This window comes from Acipenser ruthenus, chromosome 23 (assembly GCF_902713425.1).
Source record: "Acipenser ruthenus chromosome 23, fAciRut3.2 maternal haplotype, whole genome shotgun sequence".
In the NCBI taxonomy this organism is placed as follows: Eukaryota; Metazoa; Chordata; class Actinopteri; order Acipenseriformes; family Acipenseridae; genus Acipenser; species Acipenser ruthenus.
Genome location: NC_081211.1, coordinates 26815064 through 26836069, shown reverse-complemented (window position 1 = coordinate 26836069; position 21006 = coordinate 26815064). Strand labels below are relative to the sequence as shown.

The following is a 21006-nucleotide window of genomic DNA, read 5'->3' as shown; positions in this document are numbered from 1 at the left end:
ATGTCATTTCCAATAGCATTAGTTACGGTAACTGCATTCCAGACCCTTGACAGCCGAGTCCCTGCATGTAAACATGTGTATATTACGTTCTTGTGTTATAAAAAGTTTTTGTGTATTTTGAATTTAAGTTTTGTATTAAAGAAGAGCTGTGAGGCAGCGCACTGTGTAGTTTAGGGAGCAGGTTGGGCTGCCTGGCTCAGCACTGTGATAGCACAGCTTGGGTGCTGTTTGTGTCTTGCCCTGGATTTGTTTGTTTAATTGTTTACTTTGTTGTTTAATAAAAGTGAGCGGAAGTGTTGAACTGCAGTCTTCCGCCTCCGTGTCTGCTATTCCTGCTGCTAGCCAGTCTTAACAGCAACACTACTCTGCCACACCTTGCTATAAGAGTAATCAATGCAGGGGCATTCTCTGAAGCTGGGCTGTCCAGCAGCTGTCACTTGAGCCATATATGACTCACTGGCCTCCAAAATATGGCTCTTTTGATTTAAAGGGAAAATTTAAACGTTTTCAAGGTTACAGACTAAAGCTTTTCTTTTTTTAAATGAAATGTGTGTTTGGTGGCTCTTTAAGAGTCTGCTGGTTCCAGCATGGCTCTTTTGGCCAGCAGGTTCGACAGCTCTGCTCTACAGAAATGTAATCTTCACATTCCTTGGTCTAATGAAGTGAGCCGGGGGGTGGGCGTCTTACCCCTGGGGGGACAGCTTTTCCAGCCAGCCACTGATGATGGGCTGGGCCCTGTCGGGGAGAGAGGTGAAGCTGGCGTAGGGGGAGATGGTCAGGTCGTCTCCGATCTCGTCACCGTACATGTCTGGGGGGAGAGAGAAGCTATGGCTGGGCGCATGGTGCTCCCCCACCGTGGAGTAGCCTTCCGACTCGCTGAGGAGGATTTGGGAAATCTGCCGTTCCTTCAAGAGAGCTCTCCGTCTGGAAAACAGCAGCTCATATACAAACCCCAGGCAAGGAATAATTGAGACCTCAAATTGAACTGCTGTGAATCCTGGCATGCACACAATTATTAGTACAAGCTATCTGAAATCACATAATGCCGGTTTAGCCCTGCAAATGCAACTATGCAGGGGATGTGCAACCTCCTTTTCAAACTGTTTTGTGTAACATTAGCAACTTACTTCCCTTGAGTGATGTAATGATGCTAAGCTATACAGCAGTTTTACTGAAATGGTACAGAAGCAAGCAATACTGCACAGGAGCACGGCTCAGATGCCTGCTATACTATTGCTGTTCTTTGCAGCAGCTCCCTGCATCCCCACTGTAGTTATACCAGTTTGAGCTGCTCGGATGGTGTCTGTTTTGTAATGTCATTTATTCTTACCCAGAATCCACCTCATCATCCTGTTTGCAGTGTCCAGTCCCCTCAGTCTGAGCTCGAGTAGCCTAAGTGAGATGTGAGAAAGAGATCATTCGTCATGGATGCTTAAAGAAAGAATATGCTGGATTCCATCCCTATATCAAGATATATATATATATATATATATATATATATATATATATATATATATATATATATATAGAGAGAGAGAGAGAGAGAGAGAGAGAGAGAGAGAGAGAGAGAGAGAGAGAGAGAGAGAGAGAGAGAGAGAGAGAGAGAGAGAGAGAGAGAGAGAGAGAGAGAGAGAGAGAGAGAGAGAGAGAGAGATAGAGAGTGGCTCACATTTGGGGTACCACAGTACTTGCAGGTGAGACTGTTCATTAAAATATTCTGCATATTTTTAAAGAGGAGATGAATATCAGGGTATTTAGTAAGTAAGGGGTCTGAGTGAGGAAAAATGGGCAATACAAACCCCACCCCTAGTCTTGCTGTAAATCATGTGTTGTTGCCAAACTTTTGAACACTACTGTATATATATATATATATATATAGATATATATATATAGATATATATATATATATATATCTATATATATCTATATATATATATATATTATTTATAAATAATTGACATTGACAATACAGACACTCGCACCTTTTGTTCCCGATTAGGTCTGTCTCTCTGGAACACAGTTTCACAGTATGGGCTGATCACTTCCTCCTGGTGAACTACAAAAAAAGGGAAGCCTCTCTGAGTGAAATGTCACCTTTAAGGAACATAAACAGGAATAGCTTGCAGCTGAAAGCACAAAACTAAATACACGTGATACTGCTGGTATAGCACACTGCAGACAGGCCTGGAATCCACATTGCATTTCAAATAATCTGCATGTGTGTAAGACATGCACCTTGAAAGCACACCAATTCATGAGGATGTATATGGATTGATTTCATAGAAAATGAGCCTACAGCAGGAGAGGATGGCCATATTCAGAACTGGTATCTGTCAGTATAGAGAGGATTGTTACTGTGTAAACTGGCGAGGCAGCATGACTACCAGTTTAAATTGAACAGAGGACTCACCCAGGATTCTCTTGGTAGGCACAGGTACCGACGAGGATTCCCCTGCACTGCTTTTTAAAGTGCTGAAAAACAAAAGAGTGGATTCTTGTAAGTAAGGTTTAAAGCATAAAGTAAAGAAGGCAGTTTATTCTTGCAGCCCAATAGTACTGATACCATCGGATCTGTGCTATTGGGACACCCTATACTGAACTGCAAGTCTAGCTGTTTGAAACCAATCTAATGTATAGGTGGTAGTTTGACTTCTGTTCTGCAAGACGTCTGCTCGGTATGACTTGCAAGCAATATTCACGACTGTACAAGAGCAGGCAGGGGCAATTACAGCAGCTCCCTACACAGTGCAGCATAACACAGGTGATAAAAGACAGTGGGCATTATACAGAGAGTTACATTTCTTGTCTGCTTAAATATGGACAGGAATCATGAAGCATCAATAACTATTTAAAGAACTTGGTGGGGGCAGATTATTAAAAGAATAAAAGGGGTCACTGAACTGAGACCCGTGCTGAAATTGATATTGTTTAGAGATGCCATACATTCAAAGAGTGAACACCATCAACCGATTCGACCACGAACAGAAACCTACTATTATATTTACACCCATTGACATACATGCACATTCCAGGTGGCATAGTGGCACCTACATCAAAACAAAAGCCCCTTGTGGTTTGGTAAAACCCATCAGTGAGCCCTTGTGACAACTCCAATCCTTTTTATTTTTATTTTTTTTAAAAGAATCACGCACCTCCCTCTCTCTTTCAGAGATACCCTGTGATGAAGAACCTTGCATGCAGTGACTCAAGCTGAAACTAGTATTGCGAGGAGCAAGAGACAAAAACATTACGTTAAGTTGTAGTGCCTTCTTTAGAAAACTTATTGCCATATAATAATGTACTGTATAAAATATGAACACAGGCTTCCAGTCGAATAATACCATAACCTTAGAGTGAAAAACTCACAAGTCAAAATGAAATCTCCAAGCTAAAAGGGTAGAAGACCCGCCTTTAAGATATGTGTACATGTGGTGCAGACAGCATACAGGGGCAACCTTTATTTTGTTCTAAAGATAATCTGGAGGATTCATATAGTTAGATGGTTCTACTGCTGAATTTGGACCCGTTTTGGAAGACTATAAGGCAGCTGTTGAATTTTAAACTTTTTATGTTGCTGACTGCTCTTATATTGAGGTGTTGTCCACTAACAGTATTTAATGATTCATAAAAGGAAATGTCTGCTCTGGTTAGGAAAACAAAGCTTGGGCCAGGGAAAATGACATCAAAGTTTATTGCTGGATACTAACCAGCCACGCAAGTCAACACGGTAACCAGTGAAGGAAGTTTCTTTCTTGATTAACGATCAGTAGATATTACACTGGGAGATGTGGTGCAATTAAACTGAAGTGCCTTGATGTCTTGTAAATCGCTATATAAGCTGTTTCTCTTCAAAGCTGTGACTCTCTTAAGCCCCTTTCACACTGGCATGCTCTACCTGGGTCGGAACCTACCCGAGTCAGGACCCAGTGTCATGCGGGTTGGGAACGTGATTTCACACCTGGGTGACAGACGCAAGTACACAATGTGCATATAAATGACCCGGAAGCAGCTTGTTACGGACACTTCCATCCAAGCTTCTCTGGATTGTACTGTCGGCCCAAATGTTGACTAGAACAAATGTTTCTTCATCCCTGCTGCAATCTGGCTCATGCTGTGTCTCAAGCAACAAAAATATGGCTAAACAGAATAAACAGAAATGTCCCTTGCAGAAGTGAAACCTTCACGCAGGCGTGGATGTTTGTTATTTCGTCGACTTACGAACTGTTGTCATGCACTTTGTCTCGCTCAACCCAGGTCAAAGCATGTCGACCCACATTGTGAGGTGGGTCACTGGGACCCGGGTATGACCCAGGTACGTGGTTTCACACTACGCGGGATTGTGACCCGGGTAGCCAGAACCTCGGTCCGGACCCGGGTAGAAGTGCCAGTGTGAAAGGGGCTGTAGTTTCTCAGCTTTCTTCCCTGAATATTTAACTCCCTGTTACAGAGCCTTGCTTCGAGAGAATAGACAGTAATCGCCACTGTCTATCACAAAAGCAGCCCCAGAAATGCTTACTCCTCAAACACAGCCAGCTGCGGGAAGATGACAATTCTAATATTGTATAAGATACAATGCCAACACTGGGTTCTGTTTTAATTAGAATGGATTCAATTCTGGAGCTTTTTCCTCTGTCAGCTTATGATACAGGATAACCATTTTGTATATTTTAATGTACAATGGATCATTTCTGTCTCTGTATTCTAATGTGAGATGGATCTTTTTTTCCCTTTTGGTAAGTAACTGAATCACTAACTCAGATAAAATATGCTTATTGCCATTGGACACTTGTAACCTTCAATTCTCACACATTTTATAAATAGATATCCCTCCTCAACTGGCTGTGGTTGTGAAAGCTTGTGGGTTCTGTAGCTCCAAAGAGAGTCCATTCTGTAGTAATTTTGTGTGCAAACTATACAACCAATAACAATACAGAGAATGATTCAGGACCTTTCACACTTCTGCAAAAGAGCATTTCACTGGTAAGCAACACTGGAACATTGAAACTTCCCCTAACCCACCCCCCTCGATTCTGTGTAACTGGAGACGATCCCTCCAAATTACAAGGACAAGTTTTCCCTTGAAATCTGCTGCTGAACTCTGACCACTTCCTGAGAATGTCTTCAACTGGCCCGGCCCTTAGAAAACTTTTCCACGGTATCCTTTACAATACTTGCCTCTGTGCTACCTTGCTTTCGCTTTGATTTATTACACTTTGCTATGCTTTTACTGTGGTAAATAAAAGGGGTATGCCTATCTCCCTCACTTCATCGATCGATCAGTGTTAAAATGTTACAGCTCTACTGACCACAGAAGCATTAACTCAAACAATTTATTTTGATCTGTATTTTCTTTACTCCTCCACAGAAATGCCACACATTCCCAACCCAGCGGCTAGACTTCTCCATTGTTTCTGAAAGGTTGTATGCAATCCTTTGTTATTGTTACTTGGACAGTCTGGCAACTGTACATCTGTAGCAATTAGTGCAGTTTGCTTTTCCTCTGTGATGCTGATCCCACAACAAATCATACTACAATGGAGAGAGTCTGAGCAAATCAAAGATACTACAACAATACTACAAAAGATACTACAAGGTGCACAGAATGTAAAAAGAAGACGGACAAATACATAAGTAAACGTCATCTGTCACACAGACGTATTCAAAAACAATACTTCGGCATTCAAATAAGCATGCTTTCTCAATATGAGCAATCACATGTAATTGAACTTGTCAAAATATTCCTAATTGACGCATACAATAAGGTAGAGTTGGGGTCAGAGATAATGCTGCTAATGCTTCTTAGAACTCCTGTAATAAACAAAGATACATAGCACAATGAAGAGGATTCTAAAGCAAACAATGGCTTGAATTGACAAGGGAGAGGAGAGAGTTCCACAGAGGAATGTGTGCTGGCACTGCAGGAGTAGGCAGGATAATACGTCCGTGAACTACCACGCTACTTCCTTTGATGTGGAAAAAAAGTATCCAGGACACAAACTACACAAATATAGAGCTTGATTTTATTGAGAAAGACTTACCTGGACTTCTCCAGGGATGAGCTGGATTCCAGTCTAGCTGGGGGCAGTGGGACGGGTCTGTTCCTGCGCATCTCCAGCGCACTCGCTGTAACTCCCATCTGGCTGAGGCCTGAGTAAATCTCATTGGAGATCATTTCCATTCCTGGATATAGGGGGGTGGGCGAGGTGGAGCCGGCCCCCTCCCCGAAGCTGCAGCAGGAGCCGGGGGAGGATGAGAGAGGTGGGGTGCTGAGCTTGTCCTGTTCTTCTCTGCCAGGGGAGCCCTGCCCTGTGAAACTGGCCGGGGGGATCCCTCTGTGGATTCGAGGAGGAACTGGAGGTAGGTTCCCCGCAGATTGCTCTTCCTTCGTTAGGGACTCCAGCGAGCCACAGTTTGATAACCTGTCCTCTCCCGGTTCAGAGCCACGCTCCTCAGCATCAGTGCTCGATTCCCCCGGAGCGAAGTCTTCCAGAACGATGAAGGAGTTTGAAGTGCATTTCTGAGGGGGTTCGGTTGGAGGTTCTATTTTTGGTTTGTTGAAAATCGTCCTGGGCTTGGGGATTGGCTTCTCCACAGGCCCTGACGGATCTCTGTGTGGTTCAGCGGTTGCACCGGGGATGTCTGGAAGGCAGTTGTTGGGAAGCCCCTTCGGATCCCAGGGGGATGCCAGTTCCTCTGGAGGTGCTTCGTCATGAGCAGGATCTGGCTGAGGCCCATCCCAAAACGGCTCGACGTCTTGCGGTAATTCCCCCTGCGGCACCTGCTGCGCGAGTTTCAAAATCCGTTTCCGGTGGCCTGTAGCTGTTATCCCCATCTGGAGGAGTATTTCATTGTCAAGGTGGATGAAATCTTTAGCCTTGTGGAAGCCACCCTGCCTGAAGCTGTCCTGGTACCTCTCCAGATGAATGCTCAGAAGCAGCTCCCCAACATCAGCACCCCCGGAGTCTTCATCCGAAGACGTCTCCATGGCAACCCAGATCTTCAGAGCCACCCGGTTACCAAGTGTACACCCAAAAGTGGTCACTCAAGTGCGCATTACACGTCTCCTTCATCTGAAACGATATATAAAAAAAACAGTTAAAAAGTCACAGCAGTAGCACATGTTACTAGACAGCCCTGAGCACAATATGAAAAACAAAAACCACAAAAACATTCAGACTTCTCCGTCATTGTGGAACTAGTCAGGAAGTGACCTGACAGATCATGGTATTTATAGATGTTGGTTACATTTGTTTTTTTTTATTTGTTTTTTATTTCATGCTATTTTCGTGCTGCCTTGTTTGAAGCCCAGATCTTGACCAAAAAGGTTTCTCCCCATGTCATATTTTACCACTTACAATGTAATGAAAAGCCTGCATTGAGGGCTGCCTAGGGCAGTACAGGTTACCAGGGTGTGAGTCAAATCAAGGGTTTGCTGTGCAGTCCAACAGTTTTATTGAACTTTCTTTTTGTTACCCTCAGATCAGCTCGGTTTCCCTCATCCCAAACTATTAAACACTCAATCGTGATCTATTTAGAACTACTAAAATAAACTTTGTAAACAGAGTGACAAAGACATTGAGTTTAAACGCTCTGAGCACTGTTTTGTGATGGATTCAGTGTGGCCGTCATGCGTTTTAAAACATGCTGCACTGTCTGTTTGCTCCAGGTGTAGTGGAATTTAATAGAGTATGCTTCGAGCAGCACTCATAATCAACCGGTCAAAGGTGAATGACAGCAGAGACTGTAATGTAACCATGGAGCTGGAGTTCATGAAAGTCCTTGTTTTCCCTGAGATATAAATGAGGTCACTGTGACCTTTTAACCACGGGGTCAGGACCTCCCCTTTTCTATTGTAAAAGTCACTGACTTGGAACAAAGACTAGACTAGACTAGTTTGTCTGCTGACAAAGACCCCTTGTTTTTCCCTCCCAACTCCTTGTAACTCAGCCATATTAAGAATGAGGGCTAAACCCCATTAGTTTGTCAGCAAGTCTAACAAAGGGCAATGAGGTGGCAATTAAATGTGCCTTAACTGAAGACCTATATGTAGACTACGGCTTCTTAAAACTTACTGACAGAGGCTGGGGTCCCAATTCAATGCACCTTCAGCAGGAAAAACTGAATCATTCAAATAAAAAGAGAAAATGTGAAGCAATTTTTAATTGGATACATAAGCATCTGTTTAAAAATGTCTAGTTTTCCAAGCTACTTTAATTGGACCCATAGCATTGTGATAGTAAGGCTCATGATACTAACATCACTGAAATGATGGCGAGTCAATAACTGAATTAGAAAAGGAACTGTATGTTTCACTGGAAGGTTCCCTTGAAAAAGGAAGCATTACTTCTGTGTCATAATGCCAATTGCATCTCTTGTTAATCGTAAGTGCCACTCCAATCTTCACTTAACGAGCTCCATTTCAAGATTATCAGACCGGTTAGCATTTGCTCAATTTCGCACACCACTCCTTTCATTAGGTCGCACATTACATTAGCTGTTTATCCCCAAAAGACACCAGATGGTTTTTGTTCAACAATCCTTATCATGAATAATCCGGGTGGAATTTTGTGTTTCCTGACAGTGCAACACTTTCATGGTGAAGCATTCCAGGGCAAGTGTTCATTCAGCTTGTAAAGATAGCAGCATAATATTGAAAACAGGGCTGAGCAAACTGCATTCTGGGGGACAAACTCAGCTCCTGAAGAAGAAAAGAAAAATACTGACTGCAGGTTATTTAAGAAAAATTCAAGTGATTAAAAAGCAACGTTAACCCATTTCACTGATATGGCCCAACTTACATACAGTACCTGTAAACCAAAATGTTGAAATCGACCAGAAGATACAGTATCTTACATAAAAATAGTTTCATGTGTACAAAACGCTTAATATCTGTAATTCCAAAGACAAATACATATCAGGATTTGCACAGCTAATTAACGCTTGGTTCATAAAGGGTCCTATTCTGTTAACAAAGGGATCGATCTGATCAGTTTTACCCTGCTGGATTCAGTCAAGACCTTGTTAGATCATTTTACAGCACTGGGGAAACCCCCCTGGTTTGTATCAACTACCTACACTTGATTATCCAGAGATTAACCCTGAAATGAGTGGTTGGTGCAATCCAGGTCAATTCACTGGTGCTGCAAAATGCTCTTAAAATCCAGCTGTGGTTTATCCCGATGGGGTTTACAGTAGGTTGACCAAATGAAGACGTTAGTATTCAGACTGGCCGCTGTTTAGAACATAACAAGAGGGCCCTTTGTCTCATATGTAAGGGGTTAAGGATTGTTATGAGCTGACCCCAGGTCGAATGTGGGGTTCTGTTAAAAATTAAAATGTGATGGGAAAACAACTGCATCCACCTTTAGTTTCCCATGGAAACTTAGGGAGAGAAAAACATAATCATTTGGCAAGACTGGCTACATCCTGCGTTCCCATTTGGTCCTCTGCACAGTAATCATTATCATCTTTGTTTTCGAGTTACTGTAAACTGGACCAGCCCCTCTACAAACACAGCGATTCCAAGCTGGATTTATATTAGGCTCATGGCAGGCTGGCTGAAGATGTTTTGGACTGCTCTTTATTTGTGCTGCCATTTCCCACACTTACACTTCTGAACCAGAAGCAGCTGCTGGGCAATTCCAATGGGGTTAAATGTTCCAGAGTCAGGACCTTAACAACAAAAAACAGAAGACAGCAGTTCGACGTTTGGTAGACCTTGAGTGCTAATGATATAACGGTCTCTTAACAGTTAATCTGTGACAGATACAACTCAAAATAAAGAACCACAGACGGAAAGAAACGGCAGTGAGGAAGTAACTTTTAAAGCAGAGCCTTTGGCCTGAGTTTGGCTGGTATCTGTAGAGCTCAGCTCTTGGGAACAGCCTGGTGCTGATAATCTCAAGGCCTGAGCGAGGCCCAGCGTCAGGGCTCCTCTTGGGACAGACATCATTCTGCTTTGGGACCATTGGAATGCTGGAGGGATTAGAGTTGTAATGTAACTTTTCATAAGTGCTATTCCATTGTTAATCTCACCAAAAACAAATATAAAAATCATGAATCACTCACTTTATTTAAAGGTTCTGAAGAAGGCTCTGAGAAATTATACATCGCTCTTAAAATAGCTGTGATGTTATCCCACGTTTGTTTTTACAGTGCATCTGGGTGGTAAAGCGTCTGTTTGTGAGCTCGGTAGAAAAACAAGTCTCATCCTAAACTACCTGTCTCAATCCTGCCAGGTAACAGTGAATCTGTAGTGGTGTAAGGAAGGAAATGCACGACCACAGCAATAGCTTGAAAAGAGTAGTAAAGGCAGAGAAGAGGGGAGGTGAGAATCTGTTGTGGTGGTCAGGTTTCCGTCAAATTCAGCACCTAACACAGCTTTTAATGTGACTTCCTTTTCCCTAGTCTACAGCAATATGAGTAAACATTGCAGTTAACATGCATTGCAATTCCACTGAGCACAACTCTAATCTACAGCAGCTTGAGCCCTTTACTCAGTTTATTCCTCTGGATCCACAACCAAGTTTTGGGACTCCTCCGGAGACATCACAAGCACATTGAAAGATTGTTTCATTCTGGTTAGTACGTTACTCACAGGTTCCCACATTTAAAAACCAGCCAAACTTATCTTACGCCACGTCAGCTGTATCCATGAGGTGCATCACTGTATGAGCTTTTCATTTTTAACACATTTCTTCAAAAGTCTTTTCAGTGGAGAGCTGCAAGGGTGCTGAACAACAGGAAGACAGCTGATTTTAAAACTGTAGGGTTGCAACTTTAACTGATACCACGAATAATCTCAATCAGGGCATCACTGTAAATGAGGTTATTCCTTCTTACATTACCAGCCTCTGTATAAACAATGTTATTTGGGGATAATATAGTTACAGCGCCTTGCAGGATTATTCGACCATGGGAACCATGCCATTTTTTAAATGTTATACAGCATACACAACATATCATATCACTGCCTCTCTTGGCTCACAGATCCAATATGGCTAAATTACTGCAGATGCAGCCTGAGAGCTTCACTATTTTACTCTCCATGGAAGCCCTGTCTGGGTGTTCTTTTCAGGGTGCTGTTAACATGTGCACGTGATCCGCCTCTAGCGATACACAGCACAGCAGGAGCCCCTTCTCACTCACACTCATGACAGCTTTGATTTGGCCATGCCATAGAGACAGGGTTAAGTGTACACTCTTAACAAGGGAAGAGGATGCCAGAGCAGTTCTGCTCAGTCACAACATTATGCTTCTAGGCCTCCTCCTGTCCCCAGTGCTGTAGAGGTTCAGGCTTTTTAATTAAATTGGCCACAGCAGGGAGGGCAGAGCCTGGCCAGAATTGTTTTGACTTGTTTTGGAATTTGGTCACACCACAGGGAGTCCTTATCCTGCATTCCTTTGAAGGAATCCCATCTTCAACGTCCAAGACGTAGCATCTCAATTCCAGGTCCCACCCTCCAGCACTGTCAATTAACACACGGGGTGGAGGGGGGGAGGGGGGGTTCTGGGTCATTAATGCTGACAACTCAGGAGTCCCTCTGGATATTCCTCCCTGGAGAAACCAGCATTACCAGCAGAAACACAACTGATTTGAAACAGATATTTTACAGTTGTCCTAATACCATAGAATAGTGGTACTGTACCATGGTAGTGCTGTTAAGTTAACGGTGTGTATTGAGATTCCATTGGGATAGCACTGGAGTGTCCAATAGGAAACTGTGCTATCATTATTAACAAGCCCTCAGTACAGAACTCTTGAAGGCACAGTCTCTCTGCTTTGGACACGCTAACACCTTTGCTAACACAATGCATATACAGCTATGGCCAAAAGTTTTGCATCACCCCTTACCCCATAGAATTAACTAATTTTGCTTCATGAAGTTGAATGAAACCAGCTGAACAACGTTATGTTAGCATATTGAATTACATACCACTTTGCAGTTTTCTATACACTTAATTGAAAAATGTGACATTTCGAATTCTAACATGAAATACTTTACTACTATTATGGCTTCTGGTAAACTTTTGCGATATTATTTTGTAGTGATGACATGATGGTAAATAAAAGATCTAAATTATGTTCATATAGGTTTTTTTATCCTAAAATTCTTGGTGATGCAAAACTTTTGGCCACAGCTTTGTACCGTGTGATCAGTGTTAAGCGAAATAAAATGATAAAAATCAATTTTACTTTTCAGTTTTTTGATTTTCCGTGTATGAGTCAACACTGTTATCTCTGTTTGCCATCTCCGTGCTGTTGCCCTCCGATTCCCACAGCCCTGACGCCTCACTTAGACTTCATCAGAGCCGTGGAAAACACAGGATACAGCTGTCTCCCAAAACCTATTAAAAACACGGACCAACACCCTCCTCCTCCCCGCCGGACTGCTCCAAAAGGAAAGCACATAAATTCCTGATGTGTGTTCAGATCAAAGATAAACACAGCTTACTGGAACAGCACCCTTCCCATCATGCATACAGTACAACAGACTCCAAGCACCAGACTACAGAGAACACAACCTTATATTTACTGTTCATTTCCGTGCACTAAAACAGCTTGTTTCAAAATCCAAAATAAGGCTTTTGGAGCTATCCCCATTCTCCCTAACCGTTAATCTGCTATACAAATAAGCCGGAAATAAATACTGGATTGCACAGCAGTTTCACCCATTCCAGGACTTAATATGAGCTTGATTAGCCCCAATGTATAGGTAACAAGCTCAGGTGTGTCTTAAACATAGTACAACCAGGAATGGATCAAACTGCTATGCAATGGGAGTCCATTCCTGCACTCTACACTGTTGGTTACGCAGAATTTCCACAAACCACCTCTTTGTCTTCCTGGAACATCCTAGTTCCTCACCGATTACAAAGATTTTTCATGCAAGAACTAATTAATCAGTATCATTTGCAACTTCAATGGAATTTTTCACAAAATATTTTTGGAGGGGTTTTTCATTTGGTAATCTCTTTCTTTCTCGTGTAAAAGGCCACTCATGTTTATTTTAACAGTTGCTGCAGCTCATTTTAAAGGCTTGCTTAGTTCCCCAGTTTCCATCTATTGTTCAAACGCTCATTTCCTTCCTCTCTTCCTTCCCCGTTTTTGACCAGCCTCATGCTGCAGCTGCAGTATTACGAAGCAGTGGGACAGTCCACTTCGGGCCGAATGTTTTCACTAGAAATCCATGGGATGACTGGGTCCTTCTCTCTTCTGTACACAAACACTGCCCTCCAGCACAATTCTAAAACACATTCAGTAATGCATCTACACAATTCAGAAGGCTTTATAGACACATCCCTCTTGGGTTTATCAACATGTGAACAGTGTTGAGGCAAATTGCAGAAATACTGTAACAAGCAGGGCCAACTGACAAACTGAAAGGAAAACAGGTCACAAGTCATCTGGAGAACATTGAGAAATGTACAGAAAAAGTTCTCATTGAAAACCCTTTGCAATGGGAGGGAGATATCCTGCCCCATTACAGTATGTTGTAAATACAGCTTATAGATGTGCTAATATAACACAGAACACAACACATACAGTAATTAGACTAGTACTATATAGTTAATAAGTCGTCCAATTAACAAAATTTCAGTTCTTTTTTTAAACTTATTATATACAACATTGCAGTTAATATTAGGGTTAGGGTATAATTGTAATAATATATAAAGCAAACAAGCCTCCTTAAAGGCTGCAGCAGTATAGATGCATATGTGTATGAGCTTGTACTGTGTGTCTCATTCAAGAAGGCCCTGCCATTGACTGCAGAAACAGCTGCACAGGTCTAAGGCAACATGCCCAAAGTGTAGGGAATCAGGCAGAGGGACATGGTGTAGGGCATGGGGGGGGGACTCCAGCTAACCCAATGGCCAGCCAGCAGTGCCACCGTGCAGGCAGGGAGAGAAGGATGATGGGCACGTTACCAGTCAGACTAGAACAACCTTTCCCCTTAGTGATTACATATGGACTGAATAATGGATCTTTGTAAAGTACAGTAGCTTGAGGTCATGGCTTACTTTGTGTCTCAAAGAACAATGTGGGTTTTCACAGAAGCAAATGTACTGTACACCCTCCCTTAATCCCAACGAAATTAACGAGTACCATCAGCACTACTAAAAATAAACTGTGTTCATGTTCTTGCCACGTTATGAAACAAAGACATCAATATTTATGTAGAAATATGCACCTACAGTAAGTTTGTTTTTTGGAATCTCTCATGTTTAAAGAAATGGAGCCTGAAAGGGCTGAAGCGCCACTTTCGACATGGTTTCCTTTATATTCGCAGTTTCCTCGTCTGCAGATGAGAACACACACTCTGCACGTGACTTGGAGTCTGATAGAGCAGGTGACCACTGTGCAGAGCATGTTATTGAAAGGAATGTGATGTACTGGAGTTCACACCGAGCTGTCGCAGACAAATGAGAAGGTGAAACAATTCTACTGCATCATTCAAGGTAATCCTAAACCACATCACGTGCTGTGCTGCAACAGTGCTTCTACACACGAACAGAACACTTTGTTAAGAACGCATGGAACTGGATTGCACCACAGCGGTACAGCAAGTTTTGAGCACCCAGTCATAGAAAAGGATTGCTTGCAGATAAGTGACACACCGCAGCATGAGTGCTGAGTAACGGGCTGTGCTGTGTGAAACACTGCGACTCGAGATTCAGACCTCTGCAGGTGGGTAAGGAAATATTAAGAGCTTGTGAAGTGTGTGGTCTCGGGTTTGCACACAGCCTCCACACTGCTAACAATGCACTTAAGCAGCTTTCTGTACAAACAGCAGTGGGTGGAAGACAATAAATATACAGTAAGAAGAGAAGAATATTACTGCAATTATGAACCCAGCATGCTGGACACTGAATTAAGCAGCGTTCCTTTATGAAACGATTTTAGAAGATCTACCGTTTTGTCAAATCTAACTATTCTGCTCTGCAAAGACCTGCACCTTTAAATATTGCAGATTCAAATGCCCTAGCATCTCAGTCACGTGGATTCCTATCTATCACTCAAGCCAGAACTGCTACAGCAGGCTTACATTGTTCCCTATGTAGATCACACTTACACTGACAACAATAATTGTCTTGTTTAAGAAAGTAAGTACTGTAACATTGTTTTCCATTCATGAGGAAAAAAAGAATACAATTTCCTTCACGTAAAATCAGCATTAAAACAGATTAATACAACCAGTGTACATCTAGATATATTCTAAGGAGTCTTCCAGATTGGAAAATAAATCTCAGCTACAGTGCTTGAGGCATGTGGTGCATTAATGCACCCCGAGGCCAGATGCCACAGCATCCCCTCCACTCCACTTTGTGGCAGGACACTCAATATCCACAGCATGGGTCAAGCACACTGTCTGACTCTACAGCCATAAAGCAATTATCTTACTTAAACAGATGTCAAAATCAGCAAAGGTTTTAGGCAACAACAAAAAAACCTAAATGCCATGTTTCATTAAAAATTAACTTTGAAGCTGAGTACTCCCAGGTTCTAATTAAAAAGCAGAAGGACTGCCCGTCAAACATTTAGCATTCTTCTTGCCATTCAATGTTTAATTTTGTTTTTCATGGTTGCTTTGCTCCGTTTCTTTGGAGGTGTTGCAATAAAACGACTTTTTTAGGTGTGACAGTGTAAAAAAGATATTAACACTTAAACTTATCACTTTTCCACTGATACAAAGTGTGACAGTGTCCACTGCCTTATATAAGGCCCACCACAGACACGCAGCTGTGTTTTTGCAAGTAATATTAATTAAATGATTGCAGTTTTGCATTTCTGTGTCAAGTACAACAGAGACTCACTACAAACTGCTGAGCCACAGTACATTAGCAATAACATTACAGTCCGCAAGCAGGGAAGCAGAATCGGTCAATTCTAACCTAAAGCGTATGTTAATTGTCAAGACTCTAATTCCCACAAAAATTCTTACAGATAAAATCTGTAACTATCCACTGTGCAGTTTATTAATAATGTCTGAGACACACCTAGGCTATGAACGTGTATCCCTGCAGGACACCGGTTATGTTCTGACAGCCTGCTGCTCCTTCTCTGAGATCTGAGGAGCCAAGCTGGTATTCAAGTCCAGTACTCAAGCAGAACCAAGCAGTACATGTGGAGGCACTGGCTGATTGTCAGATCCAGCACTCTGAGGGATGGGATGGGTTGACTCGACTGGTTAACTAGTGGAAGATGTTTTATAACTGGGTTGCTCACAATAGTACTATGAGGACACTCAAAATGACTGAAGTCCAAGATGGTGACTATCCTTGTAAACGTTTACCACAGTATTATGAATTTACCACAGTTTATCCTGGTTTGCCATATTTAATAATATACTTTTTCATACATTGCTATTCTTTACAATGCTTCCCTATGCTTTACCATGCTTACACTGTATTATGCTATGCTTTTACTATGGTAACATTTTATAAAATAAATAAATAAACAAATAATAATAAAGGAGTCTCGCTACCCCCTAATTAAGAAGAACGCCTTCATTTTTCAGTTCAAGCAAACCCATATTCGACACACAGTCCCGTCTTACAATTACAAAGTACCGCTAACGCATAATTTTTAATTTGATTTGTTATTGTGTTCTTTCATCCAGATGTGCTTAATCATTTTTTCCCCACACAATCTCTAACGGTGACAGAGTTTGGAATGTGACTAGTCTTGCAGTACAGGCACAATCAGAAACAGTAACAACTTGGGTTCACTTTCACTTCACACAACGCTCTATACAAGAGATTTAGCCTTGGGTTTATTGAATCGTTCAATCTATTATTTCATTCAGCTGTCTTTCTTTTTCTATAGTGGTTAATGTTTTAGTCTAATTTTTTCACTTAATCTTTTTTTGTTTGTTTGTTTGTTTTCTCATGTTTTGTAGGTTCCTGCATTACAGACGCTACTCCATACAGTTAAACGGTCCGGATATATGCATTAATGGGTATATCTTCTGAGATGCCACACACGTACTCTGCGAAAAACAGAAAATATACCTGCCAAATACTACCAAAACAAAACATCCACGTGTTTATGTTATGCATCTCACCAACAGTACCATTTGTGTTCTCTGTAAATACATTAAAGTTCTAAGCAACATTTAAAAAGCGTCACTGCAGAATACCTTTGTCAGTCGACTATCGTACGCAAAAGTTACAGTTTTATGTATAAACAGTATGTAGCAAAATAAACTCCAGTGCTATGACACTAACCGCTTCTACTTCTCACATATTGATACACTACAGTATCATATGTCAAAAAACCGTTTCAAACCATTGACTTTTGCTTACCTCTTGCGCGTTTGTCTCCAATCTCTGAATATGTCTGCAGATTTATATTACAAACAAAAGTCAATTCCTTTGGCTTTTCTCAAGTTTCATGCCCGTCACTGGTTAATGCCCACACCACTGTATTTTAGTCTCAGACAATCAAGGTTTCTTTCGAAGTGGCTTTCCACAGGCTGAAACAGTCTCACAAACCTTAAAGGGGAGGGCGGCGGTCAATACAGTCTGCCGATTTTTTTTGAACTGCAACTTTTTTTTTTTTATCACCCATCCTACACGCGCACGGGCGTCATAGTGGCTCATATTCAGTATTCTCAAAGCTCTTCAAAAAAAGATCCACATTGAAATATATATATATATATAGATAGATAGATAGATAGATAGAGAGAGAGAGAGAGAGAGAGAGAGAGAGAGAGAGAGAGAGAGAGAGAGATGCTAAGTGCACTTATAATAAAGCAAACGTAGTTTTTATCTTGACATTTTTACAATAGTGTAGAGGAACATTGGACTTCCTTCTGTTTTTACTGCTTTCTTTTTGACAACTGTTGCCGTTTTCCAATAACAGTGATTCGTTTACACAGCGCGACACATGAACAGGTATCCAGCCCTCAGCCCTACATTTAAATATAATGTGTGTTAATAATCTGGATACAGCGGGTATACCATTCTTAATATGTTTATTATTGTATCATGATCAAAATGTATCTAGACTCTGATTGAAGCCTATTCTGTATTCCAGCCAGAGAACACTGAAGCCCGTATTACCAGCAGGGCAGACAGACAGACAGTGCCAGGCAGTGAGGTGGAATCACCAATATCCTGAAGCAACCAGTGGCTTATTCGTTCCACACAGCTTTCACAGTACAGGTTTGTTTTTAATGTGATTAGTCTCAATGCATCATAAAAAACATGCATAGTAATCTATTGAAACAAATAGCTGGGTCTTGCAGTTAAACACATTTTTGCTTTGATTTGGAACTGGTATTTTAAATACTGCTTAGGCTGGGCTCGTACTTTGAAACAGGATTCAGCCCTTTACCTACCATTTAAGCTGCTTGCTTGGGACTTTGAACTCAATCTGGCATGTACTGCGCCTCCACTCATTTCATTCACTGTAACAGTTGGAACGATTCATGTCAGGCAAATGTATTGTTAATCCACGAGAACAGATCCACTGAGAATCAAAACTGGGTAACACTTTACTTTGTGTCTCTAATTACTGTGTATCGACATAGTAGTTACTAAGTAAATCCAGGTGTACCTACACATTAAGGGCATTGTTACTATTCATAATAACATTGCAGCTATGTGTAGGTACACTTGTATTTACTTATTAACTACAATGTCGATACACAGTAATTGGAGACCTTAATGCAAAGTGTTAACCAAAATTGTTATGAATTAAACCAGAGATGTGTTTTCTGACAGCCTGGTCCCCTGTGAGGAGATCAGTTAAACCTATAGAACCTTGGTTCCACGTCTCCAAACGCACAATGCCCCAGACATCACATCTATACACTGAGCCTCTCTGGAGCAGGGCTACAAGGTACTGAACAGGTCTTGGAACAGAATCTGATTTCAAGGTGCAGAGGTGCAAGTCCAAAACTTCCTCTGCACTAATCGCTCCCTATTGTGATTGGCGTGTTAAGGGAAGCAGTTACACAGTGCGAAGGGGACAGAGACCCGGGGTTCTGATTTGATATCAGGTGCTCCAAGTTCATATGCAAAATGATGCTTCAGGCAGAACCATGACCCTGTGGAAATTCAATATATGACCCCTGCTGGTGACATCAGGTAATTGATTAGAAGCTCTCTAACTACCTATTCAGAAGGGATGTGACCTCTCAGTGTAATTGCAGCGTGGCAGGTTCAGGGTTCTGAAGGTAAAAGTGCAGTTTCAGTGGTGCTACATAACTGAGCCCTTTCTATCTGCTGCACAGGGAAGTCCAGATGTATGCAATGGTTACAGCACTTGATTAGACAGCGTGCTTTTGACCCAGATCCCTCCGGTGCATCAGTTGCCTAAGCCTGGACCATTGGGTCTGCAGATAATACTCCGGTACCCACCACATCAGAACAGTACTCTCTCTGGTAGCTGAGCAATATGAAGACATGTCTATCTGTTTGAGGAAATGGCTGTAAAAAAAAAAAAAAAGAACCTGCATTAACACATCTTAAGATCACCAATAACAACGGTTAACAGGAAATAGTCGTAGAAAAATAACAGTCCGATACGGATGTTGTATCCCTTATCTCACACTTGCACATAGCTGTCTGTTACATCATCCTGGCAACACGTTGCCCTGATAGCAAGCAAAGCCATCTTTAGACAGGCTTCTTTAAACAACAAAATATATTGAACCACCAGATATCACTCGATCAGATGCTGAAAATAGGTTGTGGGCTACAGTCACCAAGGGTTACAGATTTACTGTACAGATATCAGTGTTGGTAGCATAACAGCCTAGTCAGTATAGTCAAAAAGTGAACCTACTGAACAGACACACTCATGTGGAAAAGGACAGCTCAAAGAAATGTGTCCTTAGACAAGAATTCAAAATGGCAACAGAATCTCTGTCAAACTGTGTCCACGGACCAATAGAAAGTAAGAGGGTAGCTGGTATTTGCTTCATGCTAATATTGGACTCGGCTTTCGCCAAGATAAAATGAGAGAGTAGTGGTGGGGACCAACGGAGACACAGCTTCACTGTAATATATGATCCTTCAGTGCTTTTCCTCCTCCGGGTAATGGGGGTTTCCTATTGGCCCGGTGTTGATGGCTGGCATGTAATGCGCCAAATCAAAATGAATATAGTGAACTACTCTATGTGAGGTACATATTTACTATGGTGTACGGATGTGATATTTGCGTGAATATCAAACTTGAATTACCCTTAAGAACTCTTTCTGAGTTAACCATTTGTGAGCTGGACCTGCTTTGTCATATAAGAGTATGATATATCCTCTCCATGTGCACAGTTAAAGCTCTCTCTGCCTCCTGCTCACAAGGGGAAATAACAAATTAAGCAAGAGTGTATAAAAACATCGGCAGAGCTGGGCTTGCGAGAAATCAGAGAGAGGGGCTGGAGCTTCCTGTGCCTTTGTGAAACAATCTGACTGGCGCAGACAGGACGTGGATTAACAGGGAAACGGGAAGTGCCTGAGACAATAGAGATATTCAGGAGCGGCCCCATCTGTTCGCCGCAGCATTTCTATTTGGTACAAAAAAGCCCACAATAAGTGTAAACAGATACGTAATCCGTAGGGATCTGCGCTGAACACTTGACGTTTACCAATCTTCCTGCCTTCTATATATTTGGTAATAAACCTATATACAAATCAAACCAATGCATAATTTTAAAATGTGGATCATTCTCCACTGTCTGTCCAGTGTAACTAGTCTAATAAAGCTGAACCTGCAGGCTCATAATCTACAGTCTCAGATTATATTCCATGAATATGATGACTCATAATGCGTAAGAGAACTGCTTAATAAAACAAGCCTCGCATATTTTAATGTACTGCAACCAGGACGCAACCCTGTTATGATGTAATACACAGTATGCAGATTGGGACGAGTGAGTAACCGTAGAGACATGTATACTGCATTTTACTGTAAAAAATATGTTTCTCTGTAGAATGAATGCCAACACTGATAGCACTGTGACTGCGATAGCAGTCTTGGACAGAACGGTAATCTGTGAT

General features: G+C 41.8%; 1 protein-coding gene across 2 annotated transcripts in view; it reads right to left on the bottom strand.

Moving 5' to 3' along the window:
* The window catches only part of LOC117413330 (arf-GAP with Rho-GAP domain, ANK repeat and PH domain-containing protein 3-like), a 35885-nt gene extending 18380 nt beyond the window's left edge, over positions 1 to 17505 (bottom strand). For both annotated transcript variants that reach the window (XM_058997051.1, XM_058997052.1), the window contains exons 1-6: positions 17308 to 17505; positions 6039 to 7070; positions 2411 to 2472; positions 1983 to 2056; positions 1331 to 1392; positions 688 to 924 (exon numbers count right to left, since the gene is read on the bottom strand). In XM_058997051.1, the coding sequence (XP_058853034.1) occupies positions 688 to 924; positions 1331 to 1392; positions 1983 to 2056; positions 2411 to 2472; positions 6039 to 6985 (1382 nt within the window). In that variant the 5' untranslated portion in view covers positions 6986 to 7070; positions 17308 to 17505. The remainder of the gene's footprint in view (positions 1 to 687; positions 925 to 1330; positions 1393 to 1982; positions 2057 to 2410; positions 2473 to 6038; positions 7071 to 17307) is intronic.
* Between the last annotated feature and the right edge of the window lie 3501 nt (positions 17506 to 21006).